General features: G+C 53.8%; 1 protein-coding gene across 1 annotated transcript; it reads right to left on the bottom strand.

Annotated features, from left to right (window-relative positions):
* Nucleotides 1-3,768: 3,768 nt before the first annotated feature.
* Nucleotides 3,769-13,693, bottom strand: LOC125614679 (proteoglycan 4-like; the record flags this gene model as incomplete). The annotated part of the gene is made up of 2 exons (XM_048797585.1): nt 3,769-9,707; nt 10,556-13,693. A coding segment is annotated over one exon (2,258 nt), but the record flags the coding sequence as incomplete, so codon positions are not given.
* Nucleotides 13,694-15,296: the final 1,603 nt, after the last annotated feature.

Genomic DNA, 15,296 nt, shown 5'->3' on the forward strand with positions numbered 1-15,296 from the left:
CTCCCTCTCCCTCCCTCTCTCTCCCTCCCTCTCTGTCCCTCCCTCTCTGTCTCTCCCCTTTCCTCTCCCTCCCTCCCTCTCCCTCCCTCTCTCTCCTTCTCTCTCTCTTCTCCTCTCCTTATTTCGGACTAGCTTCTGCATCTCAGAGAAGACATTTGATCTCTGACTTTCTGACTCTGGCTCATGACCTTGGCAGGTTGGTCTCCAGTTCCACCTGCTGACCAGCCCTTGCCATGTGTTGACCTTCTCTGTGGTGGGCTGGAGGGGGGCTGCACGCTTTGTGGCACTGTGACCTGGGATTCAAGCAGTGGGAGTGTTGTTTCTCTGACTTATTAGAAGGACCTTGACAACTGTGCCAAGCAGGGCCCCTGGCCAACACGCCCACGCAGGACCCCAGGCCATCACTTCCGTGAGGACCCTCATCTACTAAGGTGGGGCTCCCCGAGTCGCCTCCATCTTGGGACACTTCAACCGCTGTCATAGTCCCCTCCACATTGAAGCCTGCACCTGGGGACACCAGACAGGGTCTGGAGACAGCCAACCGCCACAGCACTGCATGCCAGAGAGCTACATCTCCAAACACGCTGCCCAACACCACCCAGTCTGCCCCGAAGCCCCATCTCTGAAGTGGCCACCTCCATCTTGGGACACCTTTGCTGACATCTTGGGTTGTCCTCGCTACCACCATCACCATCTTTAGTTGGATGTGCAGGCCCCAGAGCTCAGCCCACAGGACCTCCGGAAAGAGAGGTTCCTGACTGAGAAGTAGAAACAGGGGGGTGACAGAAATACAGTTTAGAGGCCAAATTAGAGACCAGGAATTGTGGGGTCTACAGGTGACAAACAGGATAAGACCAGGTGCCACATCACACAAGTGGGCCCCAAAGGAGATGCTTGGAGGACAGGCAAGTGCTATGCCCCACCTCCAGGAGCTCTGCCCCCAAGGCCAGCCCTCCCACCCTAATAACCAGCACCATCCTGAGGGTGGAGACACCAGCAAGCAGCAAGGACCCCACCTACTGGATGAGAAGGGAAGCTGGGAAGAGGCTGGACTCCAGCAGGAACCACCCTTTAATTTTCCATCAGGATTTTTTTTTTCTCTTCTTTTATTCCTCTCTCTTCTCCCGCCCTCAATCCCCAACATTTGTGAAACCAAGTGCTTTTCATGCATTAGGCTACTGAGGACTGGGATATCTGAACAGTATATTGCAGTTGTGTTGTGGACACTTTGATCTTTTATTTTTCCATTTTTTCTTTTTCTTAATAATTTTGTGTGTTGTACTCTCTCCACATTCTTCCCACTCACCTGTCTCCTTAAAGTTTTCCTCTCTCTCTTCTCCTGCTACCAGCCAACTTCTTTTGATTCTTCTTTCACGCTTCCTAAGATCTAATAACTCTGTGTCCTCACCCCCTACCTCCTTAACATCTCACCCTATATACCCCACTCCTGGTTCTCTTTGTCCACCATCAGACACTGTGGACCCCTTTGGGGTTGGCGTTGTGCTCAGTGGTAGGTAGAGTGCTCTCAGAGCATGCATGAGGCACTGGGTTCAAGTCTCAGAGCCACATAAATGTAAAATAAAGACATTGTATCCACGTAAAACTAAAAATGTTAAATTAAATTAAGTTAAAAAAGAAACTGTAGACCCCTTTGCAAATCTACTGTTAATGTTGTAGATAATAATCGAACTCACCATGCTGTCTGTTGCAACAAAACTGTAAACAATCTAATGGGAGCTATTTGGTTTAAGGCTACATATTGTTCACATTAGGATCTATTGATATTGATCTCCCTCTTAAAGGAGATGTATTGTGTGGTTGTGATTGGCAGCTGCCCATTTCTTGGAGGATTCAAGGAGATTCTCCCAACGACCCATGTCCCACACATTTGGCAAAGTTCTCAGGACATCAGCTTAGGCAATTTTGCATCTTATATAGGAAAGGAAAGACCTAGTTTCCTCTGCATTATGGAAGAGAAGCAAGTTGAACTAGTGCATGTTCAGGTGGGTACATCATGCATGGTACACAAATATACTGCATCTGCACACATACAGACACGCACAGAATGATATCAACCAAACATGTCCCCATCTCAGTTGTCTATATCTCTCCCTGTACTTCCAAATTCTTCACCAGACAGAGGGCTACAGAGACTGTTTCAGAAGAATGTGAAAAGCCTCCTGATATACCAGCAGTCATTGGGAAATGAAAATCAAAATCACAATGCAATAACACCGCAGAAACTTCTGGATGTCTATCATCAAAACTGTAAGTTAACAAAGATTGGCTAAGATGCATATAGTTTGCAATCCTGTGCCTTATTGGTGGAATATGAAGTGGTGCAGCCACTGTGGAAAAACAGCTTGTGCGTCCTCAGAAAGTTGAACATATTATTGCAATATGACCCCCAAACTTCATTCTAGTATGCACACAAACAAATTTGAAGCAGGCCAATTGCTCCCTCCAAGAGTAACTGAGGCCACATACTGGGAAATAGCATGGTCTTATCAGCAAGTGGTGCTGGATCAAATGCAAACACACACACACAACAGGCACAGGCTCCACGAGCTCCTCCAGAATTAGCTCAGAATGCATCTTAGACCTAAATGCAAAATGCAAATCTATACAATTTGCAGAGAAAATGAATGAGGAAGAAAATCTAGGTTCCTCTTAGTGTCCTATAAGATTTAGATCTAACCACAATGGACAATTCACAAAGGAAAAATCTGATAAGTGGAACTTTTAAGAAGAGATTTTAAGAAATCTCCTGTGTGTAAGACTGCTGCGGAAATGGAAAGACAAGAGGACCATATTGGACAAAGCACCTGTGTCCAAAGTTACAAATGACTCTTGAAAAATCCACAGTAAGAAACTGAACAACCCAAATGAAATGTAGGAAGAATGTCCAAAGACGCACGCCAGAGAAGATACGTGGGGAGAGATGGCCTGCAATGCGTGCTTCTCACCCTGCGTCACCTGGGAACAGCAAATTAAAGGACAACAAAAACCCACAACACACCTACTGAAAGGGCTCCAACCCCAAATCGAAAATGCCACACTGGCAGCATGCCAACCAGAACCCATGCTCCCTTGTGGCCAGTGGGACCCACACTGAAAAGCTGTTGGAGAGTTTCTTACAAAGCCAGCCCGAGCCATGAAGCACACCCAGCACACGTACTCTAGATGTGTGTCAAACAGATTTCCAAACGATGGGAAGCAGGGGACGGGAAAGGTCAGTCGGTGGGCAGACAGACGGAGCTGGAGAGGAGCAAGAGGCTCTAGCAGAGTGACTGTGGGGTGGGCACCATACTGTGTGTTCTGAGCAGCTGGAGAAGCGATGTGGAATGTTCACCCCAGTGAAACAAGACTCATTCCAGCACGTGGAAATGTTTACCATGAATCAGACCCTGTGCAATGCATACATGTACAGGAACATTACATGGTACCCCATGGCTATGTGCAATTTTTAAGTGTCTAAGTATTCATTAAAAGTAGATTAAAAAATAAAATCGGGGGCTGGGGTTGTGGCTCAGCAGTAGAGCCCTTGCCCAGCATGTGTGAGGCTCCAGGTTTGATCCTCAGCACCACATAAAAATAAACAAACAAAATAAAGGTGTTGTGTCCATCTACAATTAATTTTTTTTTCTAAAGTCAAATAAAACAAAAAAGTGGGGCTGGGGTTGAGGATCAGTGGTGGAGCACTTGCGTAGCACGTGTGAGACCCTGGGTTCAATTCCCAGCACTGCATATAAATAAATAAATAGCCCATTGACCACTAAATATATATATAATTTATATAAAAGAAAAAACAAAGTAACATGTACCAGCAAAATTCGGCATGAGATGTTCACACCACTGCATGCATAACCCACAACCCCACAAACAAGTGAAGGCCCCTTCATCTGTGAAGGAGCCATCAAGATGGTCCAGCCATGCAGGACAGCAGCCTTTCTCATCACTTCCTGTCTTTAAGAAAAAGAAAAGGGGTGTGTTCTGCTTTCTGATGTCTGGATGATGGACCTGGGTAGGTGAGTCTCACTACCCTTCCCTGGGCTATGGAAATGCCCGTGGAGCCATCCTTCCCAGCCGTGCCTTCTCCTCAACACCGTGCTCCTCTTTCACGTGGAATGGCCAACATTTTTGCTTGGAGAAAATGAGGAGAGACAGGTTTACTCCTGTGGTCTCTGCTTCCTGCCAGTTTCCTGTTCTTTGTTCTTGAGTTGGTTTTGGAGCATCTCCCAGACCTGGTGATGGTGTGTTCACAGTGGGGAGCGAGGCCCAGGGCCCAGGGCAGGCTCTGCCTGAGGTCAGCACTTCAGCTGCGGACCTCCTGAAGGGAGCTGCCCACTGGACCCACTAGGCGGTGCAGTCCAGGCCGCTCTGTTGGAGTAGCCTCTGTTTCCCATTTCTCACCAGCCCAGGGCTGGTCTGCACCTCCTGGGCTCTCTGTCAGGCAAGCAGAGTGGGAGGGGTACTGTCCTGGGTAGGGAGTCATGGTCACCCTCCTGCTCGTGGGTGTCCTCTCAACCTTCAGCAGAACCTCATGAACACTAATCCCAGCCCAGTGCCACCACGTCCTCAGACCCTTCTCAGACATGACATGTCTGTGACCAAGCTCCTGCTAAGAAGTCCACGTGGGTAGGGTCACTTTCCTGTATCAATGCCAAGACACTGACCTCTTTTGTGGATGGACACACTGCCAGGGAAATCACTAAGAATCTTTCCCATGACCCATCTCTGATTAGCACAGAACATAACGTCCCATGCCTGTGGCCAAGGTCTGGAGTCTGCACCAGAGCCCTACACCCACCTGCACAGAGAGTATTTCCAGACATTAAATTGGCAGGCACAACCTGACAGCTTCACATAACACCTCGAGAGAAAACTCGGATATTTTACGTACATGCTCACTGACCGCAGCACCATTGTGTCCATAGTCAGAACAAAGAACAGCTTGGCCAGGGCGGAGAACCGGTTCACCAGGGCCAGGTGCAGCAGCTCCCACCCGGCAGCCCAGGTTACTAGGAAGCAGGGACAGTCACCTGGCTCAGCCTCTTCCACCCCCAAGGGCACACACTCAAATTATGCTGGGCACTGACAGAAAAAGTCCCCATCCCAGGCCAGGCCACTGTAGGGACCTTCACCATGCACACACCAGGCAGATGCTGTGGCCCCTCCTCTGCGCTGGCTGCTGGCCTGGGTGTGGAAACCCTGGACCAACTGGCTCTCTGTCTCCTGTGTCCTGTCTGAGTCGACACGGCAGGAGCTGGGCCCAGCTCTGGAAAAGCCCTCACAGATTCTGGGCCTCACTGACCCCGTGTCCAGAGCCTCACTCTCTAGCAGGAAGTACCAGAATCGGATCTGCCAACATCCTGGGAGAACCCTGGAGTGGGTGGGGTGCCGGACAGGGGCCAAGAGGAAACCTGGCTTTCCAGGACACGTCAGCATGGCTCCCCACACGTCCAGGAACACTTCTCCCACCACAGGGGGCACTGTGCATCGCCGTGTGACAGGCATCGCAAGGGCTGTGAATGGCACTGTGAGGCCAGACGCGAGCCTCCCTGCAGGGCACCCAGGGCCAGCAGGGGCCCCCAGGCCAAGCAGCCAGCACTCAGGACAGTGGGAGGTGCTCAGGAGCCCTCTACACTTAGGAACGTGGCCCCAGCCATGGCAGAGTGCAGCTAAGGGTGCCCTTTCAGGGACAGTGACTGCGCTCAGGTCCATCAGGCCTCCTCCTGCCCTGTGGTGGGGTTAGTCAGTTTGCACTGTTGTGACCCAAGGCTCAACAGGAACAACCTGCAGGAGGAATTTCTACTTTGACTCACAGTTGTAGAGGTCTGGTTCCACAGTCAGCCAGCTCCATTGCACTGGGCCTGCCAGGAGAACAACAAGGGGAGAAGGTGTGGCAGAGAGAGCTGTTCCACTCACAACAGCCAGGCCGCAAAGAGAGAGACAGAACTGGGAGGGTCAGGGACAGTCATCATTCCCAGGGCATGTCCCCAGTGACCTGACTTCTCCAGCCAGACCCCACTGCCTAGAGCCATCACCTCACAGTCCATTCACATTGTTAATCCATCTGAGGACTTGTGCCCTGGAATGTCACAGCCCGCACAACCTGGGTGTCCTAAAGCCCCACCTCTGAGATTTATTCATCTGTGGACCACTCGTCTGATCATGGAACCATTGTGAGGGCATCCCAGATACAAGGCACGGGTTTTACCACTGGCCCTACAAACTAACGCACATGTCACAGTGTGAGATGTCGTCTCAACCTCCCAGAGAGTCCCCAAAAGTCTTAACCATCTCAGCATAGCTCAAAGTCCAGGCCCAGTCTCCTCCAAGACTCACGTCCTCACAGAACTCAAAGCAAGTGAGGTGCTTTCAAAAGACAATTGCATTACATTTGGACAAAACAGGATCAGGGAACGAAGAACATTAGGGAGGGGGGTGTGGATTGCAGATCATATTTGTAGTGATTACCAATAGTTCTGTTTCTCCTCTTCTTCCAAACACAGGAAAGCATCCCTTCTTAATCCCATCAAATTAAGCATGGTGTTGTGACTGCTTTGGCCACTAAACTAAGAGCAGGAATGACCTGGCTTCCTTTTGGTTGGAAGCCCTTCAATACAGTCTGCCGTTTCCCCTTGGTTTCCCCTTGGTTTGAGATGGTGATGTCATTCACAGTTAACTCTTTGTCCCCCTGTGGTCCTGAGTGACTAGATGGTCAGACTCTCATCCCACCTGTTTCAGATGGGCAGTGAGAATAAGAAGTAAACATCTAAGATTTTGAACATGTTTGTTACTGCATCTGACTCAACCTAATGCAGCTAATTTGGTTGGGTTGGAAGCAGAGATGCCTGCTTACAATAGAGAGAGGTTGGAGCAAGGCCAGGTGGAGACCAGATCTGAACAACTGGAATTCTCAGACCCTGCACAATGGTCTGCACAGAGTGGGCCAGTGAAATGGAATCCAATGGAAATAAATAAATGTTCTTTTTTCCCCCCATGGAAAAAAAAAAAAAGACAATTGCCCAGAGAAAGCATTCCTGTTCCAATAGGGAAGAACAGGGCACAGAAATAAGAAATGCAACCAAACGGACCAAAACCCAACTGGGCTTACATGAAGGCCTGTAGCTCCACGTCCAGCATCCTGGACTTGGGTTGCTCGGATACCCACCACAGGGCCTGGGTAGCCGGACGCCTGTGGCTTGGCCTGCTGTGGCTCACGTGGCCTGTCTCTGGTTGGCTGTGCTTGACTCCTGCAGCTGTTCTCAGCAGCTCTCCCACGTTCTTGGCTCTCTGCATTTCCACCTGCAATCTCAGCTTCGGAGGTTCCTTGAGCACTTCCCTTTTCAAGTCTGCCTACAACATGGTGATGCCTCTCCGGCCTGCACCTCTTTTACTTCCTAGGCTCTCCATTGAAGGGTCAGCTTTGCTCCTCAGAGGCGTGGACTGCCCTGTCAGAGGTGCCCAAAGGAACTCTGGCCCTGCCACATCTTGCCTGGCCCCAGGCTTCCCTTTGAAATCTCCATGGAAGTTCCCATGGCCCATAACTTCCACAGTTTTCATTTCTGCCTGCAAAACCCACACCCCAGGCGTGAGGCCAGGACCTGCTGCCAGCAGGCTCAGTAGCCAGGCCTCTTGGACCACGGCTGGGGTGGCCTGGTCAGCTGAGCATGGGGAAACGGGCCTGGGGAATCAGCTTCCTAAGTGCTCAAGTGAGTTTCCACTTTTACACCCAGGCACCTGCAGTGGACGGCCTGCTGCCTCCTGAGTGCCCCCGAGCCACCTTTCCTTTGTCTCCATGTGGAGGACTTGGTTTCTCCTCTCTGGCCCTAACCTCTCCGGCAGCCAGAGCACCCCTGCTCCTGAGTTTACATGTGCTCTGTGGCCATCATTCAAGTTTTTAAAATCCTTCCTCTCTGCTCCCTGCTCCTGATTGTCATAGTAAACCTGGCTAAAGTTGCAGCAATACCCATTCCACCACACAGATGCTAGGCTACCTTGAAATTTCTTCCACCGGATTAATTGGATCCTCACTTTTCAATTCTGTCTCACCCACAGTCACAGGGCAAGGATGGCAGGCAGACACGTCCCTTTCCAGAGGGCAGCATGAGTGGCCTCTAACACCACTTCCAGTAGAGCCCTGTTCCCTCTAAACCACAGCAAACACGTTCTTGGCTCTCTGCATTTCCACCAGCAAACTGGGCTTCGGAGGTTCCATGAGCACTTCCCTTTTCAAGTCTGCCTACAACATGGTGATGCCTCTCCGGCCTGCACCTCCGGAATTTTCCAGACTCCTCCCCAAGCCAGTTCCAAAAACTCCTGAACCACTTGGTCAGGTGAGTCCCGGCAACGACCCACTTTGAACACTAATTTCTGTGTTGGTTAGCTTTGCATTGCTGGGACCAAAACACCTAGAAGTTCAGCTTGGAGAAGGAAAAGGTTCCGGTGCCTCGCAGTTTCACAGGTATCCATGGTCAGCAGACCCCATTTCTAGGTGCCTGAGGTGAGACAGAGCAAGCGGGTGGGAAGGGGTGGCAGACGAGGGCTGCTCGGCTCATGGCAGCCGGGTCACAGCGAGAAGAGCAGCAGGAAGGAGCCAGGGTGTGAGAACCTCCACCATTTGCTGCTCAAGAAACAGATTCTCAAGGAACAGCTTCTCAGTGCCCCTGCACCCCCCTTGGTCTAAAGACAGAATGGAGGCAGAGCTGTCCCCCCGAGGGACAGTGAGGCTCCTCTGCCGTGCCTCTCCGTCTTCCTGGAGCCACCTATCTCACTGGGCATGGGCTTCTCCCTGGCCCTCAGAGGCCATCATTCCAATCTCTGCTCCTCGCTCTGGATCTCCTTCCCACGTATACGGATGCTCAGGATTATATTGAGTCTGCCCAGAGGGTCCAGGAGAATATCCTGCCCTCTCAAGACAGTTGATTGAATCACGTGTCAGGTCCCTGTTGCCAGGGAAGGTCACAGAGACACAGCTCCTGGGGAGGAGCCCGGGGACACCTGGGGAGGAGCCCGGGGACACCTGGGAACACTTGAGCCCGCAGCCCAGGTCCCGGCTCCACAGGCCTCACTCCTTCCTTCGTCAGGATCAGGATGTGTGTGGAGCACAGTTTCATCATCAGCCTCGCCGGTGTGTGTGCACGCTCTCCTCCGCCTGTGCATTGAATCCTCTATTTTCCCCTTTTTTTGCTCTCAATGTGGAGTGAGTACCATTAAAACGTGATGTGTTTTTTTCCTAGAGCCCTTTGAAAATCTGCTCAGTATTGTTACAGTTTGGATACGACGTGTCCCCCAAAGCTTCTGCTAATGTAGGAATGCTCAGAGGTGACATGGATCAGGCTAGGAGAGCTGTGGCCTAATTGGTGGATTCATCTGTTGGGCGGATTAATAATTTGAAAGGGCCACTGTGCTGGGTGGTGACTGTAGTGGGGCCTGGCCAGTGCAGATGGTGCCCAGTGGCAGGTCTGGGTATCACCTATTTTGTCCCTTGACCCCCACCCGGCAACCACTCGTGGGCACCTTTCCACCATGATGATCTGCCCTCCTCAGGGCTGGAGTGGTGGACCCTGGACTGAACCTCCACAACCGTGAGCCAGAAATCGAGCTTTCCTCCTCTCTGTGGTTCTGGTGGGTGGCAAGGGGCACAGTCATTGCTCCCAGACCAAAAATATAACATCAAACATCAGGGAAGAGGTGTTTTGCTGAAAAGATAAACAACATTAACCAACTTTTAGCTGGAACAAGAAAAAAGAGGAAAGACCCAAGTAAATCAATCTGGATATGATAAAGGAGAGATGATACATGATCCCACAGAAACCAAGGGCCAGGGGACCGGGAGGAACACCGGAACGCCAACTAACTGGAAGCCTGGAAGCAGTGAGGAACCCTGGACTCCCACCCACCACTGTCCAGCCACAGGGAAGGGGGAAGTGAGCAGAGCAGGGGCCAGCAGCAGGTGGAGTGGCAGCCCTGCCTGCCAGAAGCCCAGGGCCGAGCCTCCACTGCGGAGGGCTCCTGATGCTCAGAGAGGAGCCGACACCAAGTCTTCCCTAACTGCCTCCCAGGAAAGGTGCCGAGGGTTGGTGTGCTTTGCCCACAGCGGTGCAGGTCCCCAGTGTGGCGGGGTGAGAGGTGGGGGAGCTTGGAGCCCAGACTACCTTAGGTGACCCTATTTGGAGACAGGACCTTTCCAGAGGTAACCACGTTAAAATGAGGCCACCAGAGGGGCCCCACTCCGACGTGTGGAGGGCAAGTGTGTGTAGGAATGCTTTTCCTAAAGCAGTGGGGCCTTGTGGGCGGTGCTGAGTCACTCAAAGCCGCCCTCAAGAGAGGGGCCCAAGAGTCAGGCAGCTCCTGAAAGAGCAGGGCCCTTACTAGGGCATGGCCGCTGGCCCACTGGCCAGCCCGCCCGGTGGCTGGCTTCCCGCCCCGCCCGGCTCCCCCCTCTTCAGGTGTGCACCTGAGATGATTCCTTCCGCCAGTCGGCCCTCTCGGAGCCTGAACAAATGGGCCACCCATCAGACATGCACCCTCCAGAACCTTGACTTACTGAGCTCTCTTCATCAGGAGATACCCAGACGCACGTGTTCTCTTATACCAGCAGAAAACAGAGCAGCACAGGTTGAAAGGCAGGGAAATCTCAGAATTCCATCCTACAAGGCCATCATTACCCTGATTAAAAAAAAATGAAGAATATAGATTCAAAAATTCTCAACACAATGCCAGAGCACAGAATCCAGGGGCACACCTGGCTGCCTGGGATTCACCACAGGGCTGCAGGGACCTCAGCCTCTCCCAGCCAGGGACCCTCTGCCCTCCCTATTAGAATGGCCATCACCACCAAGGTACCCAGCAGCAAATGCTGGGGAAGCTGCCAAGGAGCTGGGGCCGCACGCAGTATCCCCAGGACTGCGTGTAAGTGCGGCAGTGCCAGGGGACAGCATGGGGTCACCTTGTCGAGCCACAGCAGGCCACAGCAGATCCAGAGAGGCCAGGCTGGGGAGATGGCCATGCTCGTCACCACTGGGCGATGGCCACTCTTCTCACATCTCACCCAGAAGCGAGTCCCCGAGGGTCTATCACGTGTGTTGTCACACAGTGCATGTCTTTCATCGGTAAAGGTACAAAATCTTGACGCGTAGGATGGGAGCTCCGAAGCTGGTGCACAGGCTGCCAAGAAGAGGGTCCCTTACCAACCTGTGGAACCACCTGCGATGCTTGGAGGCCTCACCTCCTGGAACCTAGGTTAAGGGACCCGATGTTAGATTCAGCAGATGTTTTCATCAGCTGTCTGCTTAACAAACATCTTTAGGAGGGATCCCACTGATGTTAGATCCATTTGGCGCGTCTTCTCTGTAAAAACTTCACACAAATGAGACTCACCGTCTTGATCACAGCAGGGTTGACTATCGACTCACGTTAGAGTCAGTTTAGACAGCTGAATTAGGAGGAGCTCTGAAATCCTCGGGGAGAGGTTTTAAGGTAGACGTGTATGAACAAGATCGTTCCCCTTCCTGTGTTGTGGCACTGAGGGAGGAATTGGTCCAGAAGGCACGGAGGTAAGACCTTGTCCTGACTCTGATATTCCAAATTTCATGGCCCACCAAAAAAAGCCTACGATGTGGGGCATCCCTCTGCTCTGTGGACTGAGGAATATGCGAAGGGGAAGGAGGACATCTAGTGGCCGTTAGGTGTTTAACGGCCTTTTCCAGGAGGGGTTTATAGAAGCAATGAAATTCAAAGGCGTCCCTTGCAGCCAATGAAACTTGTGCAGCACAAAGAAGCACAGAAATGACAAGGGGGGATGCAGGCGAGAGCACGGGAACAGAAAGAATGTGCACATAGAAGCAGGAGAACAGGAGGAAGGTGCAGCGTGGAGCTCCAGAACAGGAGGAGGATGAATGTGGAGGACGAAAACAAAGGGAGGGTGCAAGGGGACAATGGGGGAAAGGGGAGGATGCACGTGGAGCACGGGAACAAGGGGAGGATGCACGTGGAGCACGGGAACAAGGGGAGGATGCACGTGGAGCAGGGGAACGAGGGGAGGATGCACGTGGAGCACGGGAACAAGGGGAGGATGCACGTGGAGCAGGGGAACGAGGGGAGGATGCACGTGGAGCACGGGAACAAGGGGAGGATGCACGTGGAGCAGGGGAACGAGGGGAGGATGCACGTGGAGCACGGGAACAAGGGGAGGATGCACGTGGAGCAGGGGAACGAGGGGAGGATGCACGTGGAGCACGGGAACAAGGGGAGGATGCACGTGGAGCAGGGGAACGAGGGGAGGATGCACGTGGAGCACGGGAACAAGGGGAGGATGCACGTGGAGCAGGGGAACGAGGGGAGGATGCACGTGGAGCACGGGAACAAGGGGAGGATGCACGTGGAGCAGGGGAACGAGGGGAGGATGCACGTGGAGCACGGGAACAAGGGGAGGATGCACGTGGAGCAGGGGAACGAGGGGAGGATGCACGTGGAGCACGGGAACAAGGGGAGGATGCACGTGGAGCAGGGGAACGAGGGGAGGATGCACGTGGAGCACGGGAACAAGGGGAGGATGCACGTGGAGCAGGGGAACGAGGGGAGGATGCACGTGGAGCACGGGAACAAGGGGAGGATGCACGTGGAGCAGGGGAACGAGGGGAGGATGCACGTGGAGCACGGGAACAAGGGGAGGATGCACGTGGAGCAGGGGAACGAGGGGAGGATGCACGTGGAGCACGGGAACAAGGGGAGGATGCACGTGGAGCAGGGGAACGAGGGGAGGATGCACGTGGAGCACGGGAACAAGGGGAGGATGCACGTGGAGCAGGGGAACGAGGGGAGGATGCACGTGGAGCACGGGAACAAGGGGAGGATGCACGTGGAGCAGGGGAACGAGGGGAGGATGCACGTGGAGCACGGGAACAAGGGGAGGATGCACGTGGAGCAGGGGAACGAGGGGAGGATGCACGTGGAGCACGGGAACAAGGGGAGGATGCACGTGGAGCAGGGGAACGAGGGGAGGATGCACGTGGAGCACGGGAACAAGGGGAGGATGCACGTGGAGCAGGGGAACGAGGGGAGGATGCACGTGGAGCACGGGAACAAGGGGAGGATGCACGTGGAGCAGGGGAACGAGGGGAGGATGCACGTGGAGCACGGGAACAAGGGGAGGATGCACGTGGAGCAGGGGAACGAGGGGAGGATGCACGTGGAGCACGGGAACAAGGGGAGGATGCACGTGGAGCAGGGGAACGAGGGGAGGATGCACGTGGAGCAGGGGAACAAGGGGAGGATGCACGTGGAGCAGGGGAACAAGGGGAGGATGCACGTGGAGCACGGGAACAAGGGGAGGATGCACGTGGAGCAGGGGAACGAGGGGAGGATGCACGTGGAGCAGGGGAACAAGGGGAGGATGCACGTGGAGCAGGGGAACAAGGGGAGGATGCACGTGGAGCACGGGAACAAGGGGAGGATGCACGTGGAGCAGGGGAACAAGGGGAGGATGCACGTGGAGCACGGGAACAAGGGGAGGATGCACGTGGAGCACGGGAACAAGGGGAGGATGCACGTGGAGCACGGGAACAAGGGGAGGATGCACGTGGAGCACAGGAAAAGGGGGAGGATGCACGTGGAGCACAGGAAAAGGGGGAGGATGCACGTGGAGCACGGGAACGAGGGGAGGGTGCCCCCCTCACCAGGAAGTCTGAGGAGAAAAGCCGTCAAGTGCATTCCCTCTCCAGCCCTGCACAGCTCCAGTGCTCGGGCACAGACATGTGAATCTAGGGAACATGAGGTTAAGGGAATAACTCGACACAAGGGGCCCATGGTGCTCACCCCATGTACTTCCTTCCAGGAAGCCTTTTACCTGCAGCCCTGCCTGGCCTGGGTAGACAGTACCTGTCACATTCCTTAGTGAACTACCTGTTAACTCAGGAGAAGTGCAGGCCCACCATGATGTAGGTAAGAGGAACCCAGTTGCCCTGATGGAGACACTTCTGTGACCCTCTTCACAGACCAGCTCCAAGAACTCTGGGAAATGAGGTAGCTCCCCCTAACCATAACGTCTGTTAAAATGTATGGTTAAGAATCCAGTTGGAACCGGCCAGCATGGGACACAGTGACCTCCAGTGGCCATGGCAGTGGGGACGTGAAATTGATATCAGCCTGCTGACAGTCGAAAGTTGTGCTTCTCTTTTGAGAAGTGCCCCCTTTCCCTTTCCTTCCCTTCAGTAAACTCGTTCCTGTTACTCTGAGCGACGTGGCTGAAATCTTTCTGACTTGGTCTCAACAATCAGGGATGGGGGGACTTCATGCTGCCTCAGTTTCCCAGAAGGCCCAGCTCTGTGACACAGCTGCCGTGTGGCTGCAGGGCCGTGGAGTGCTGGCCTGGGTGGCGGGTCTTTCTCCCGTCCTGGCTGCAGCAGCACCCCACCCCCTGCTTCAGCTTGTGTGTGGGGCTGTACCCCCTGCTCAGCAGGGAAGACCAGAGCCAGCTGCCCCCTTGGGGGCCACAGGTCCCCAGCAGAGTGTGCGGAGGGAGCCACAGGAGCTGTTGGTGTTGGTGAGCCGTGACAAAGGAAGAAGCCCCATCTCCACCCTGCTGGGCATGGGCAGAGAGTGACCGAGTATGAAGTCCAGGGCAGGCAGGTACATGGACAGGAGCAATGAAGGAACCCGCTCCTCTAAGGTGGGAGGGCTCGTGGGCAGCAGGACAACCCCAGGGCTCCAGTTCAGCCGTCTCTGAGGACGGTGTTCTGACCCCCCAGGAGGCGGCTGTCCAGCTCTGTGGAATGAAGGTCACCCTCTCAGGGAGAGCACCCAGCAAAGGGCTGTGCAAGAGAGCTCCCCACCCTGTCCCAGGCCAGCATTTCCTGGGCAAATCCTGAGCCACTGACAGCGTCAATATGAGGCGAGACTAAGGGTTCCCACCCAGCGAGGGTGGACTTCTGTCTTGACAAGTTGGGACATCAGCTGGCACTTCACAGAGATGACGACGTCAGTGGGGGTACCCGGGGTAAAAGGTAGCATGAGTATCTGAGGGGACACAGGCATCCTGGACAAATGGGGCAGCAATCTCTGCTCATTGAAAGGCGGGGCCATCACCGCAGCTCAGGTGCCACAGACCCAAAGGGTGAATCAGGCAGGACAAGACGGCAGCCTTGACTGGAGTAGGGCCAAACTGTCTGCCCCCTCTGGAGCCTGACGTCCAGCCCAAAACCTGGGCAGGACCTGTGAGGAACACTGATTTTACAGGGACCCCACCAGCCACAAGAGAACCTGAGCACTGTAGGAAGAACACCACACAG

The sequence above is a fragment of the Marmota marmota genome, unplaced genomic scaffold (genome assembly GCF_001458135.2).
Source record: "Marmota marmota marmota unplaced genomic scaffold, marMar, whole genome shotgun sequence".
NCBI lineage: Eukaryota > Metazoa > Chordata > Mammalia > Rodentia > Sciuridae > Marmota > Marmota marmota.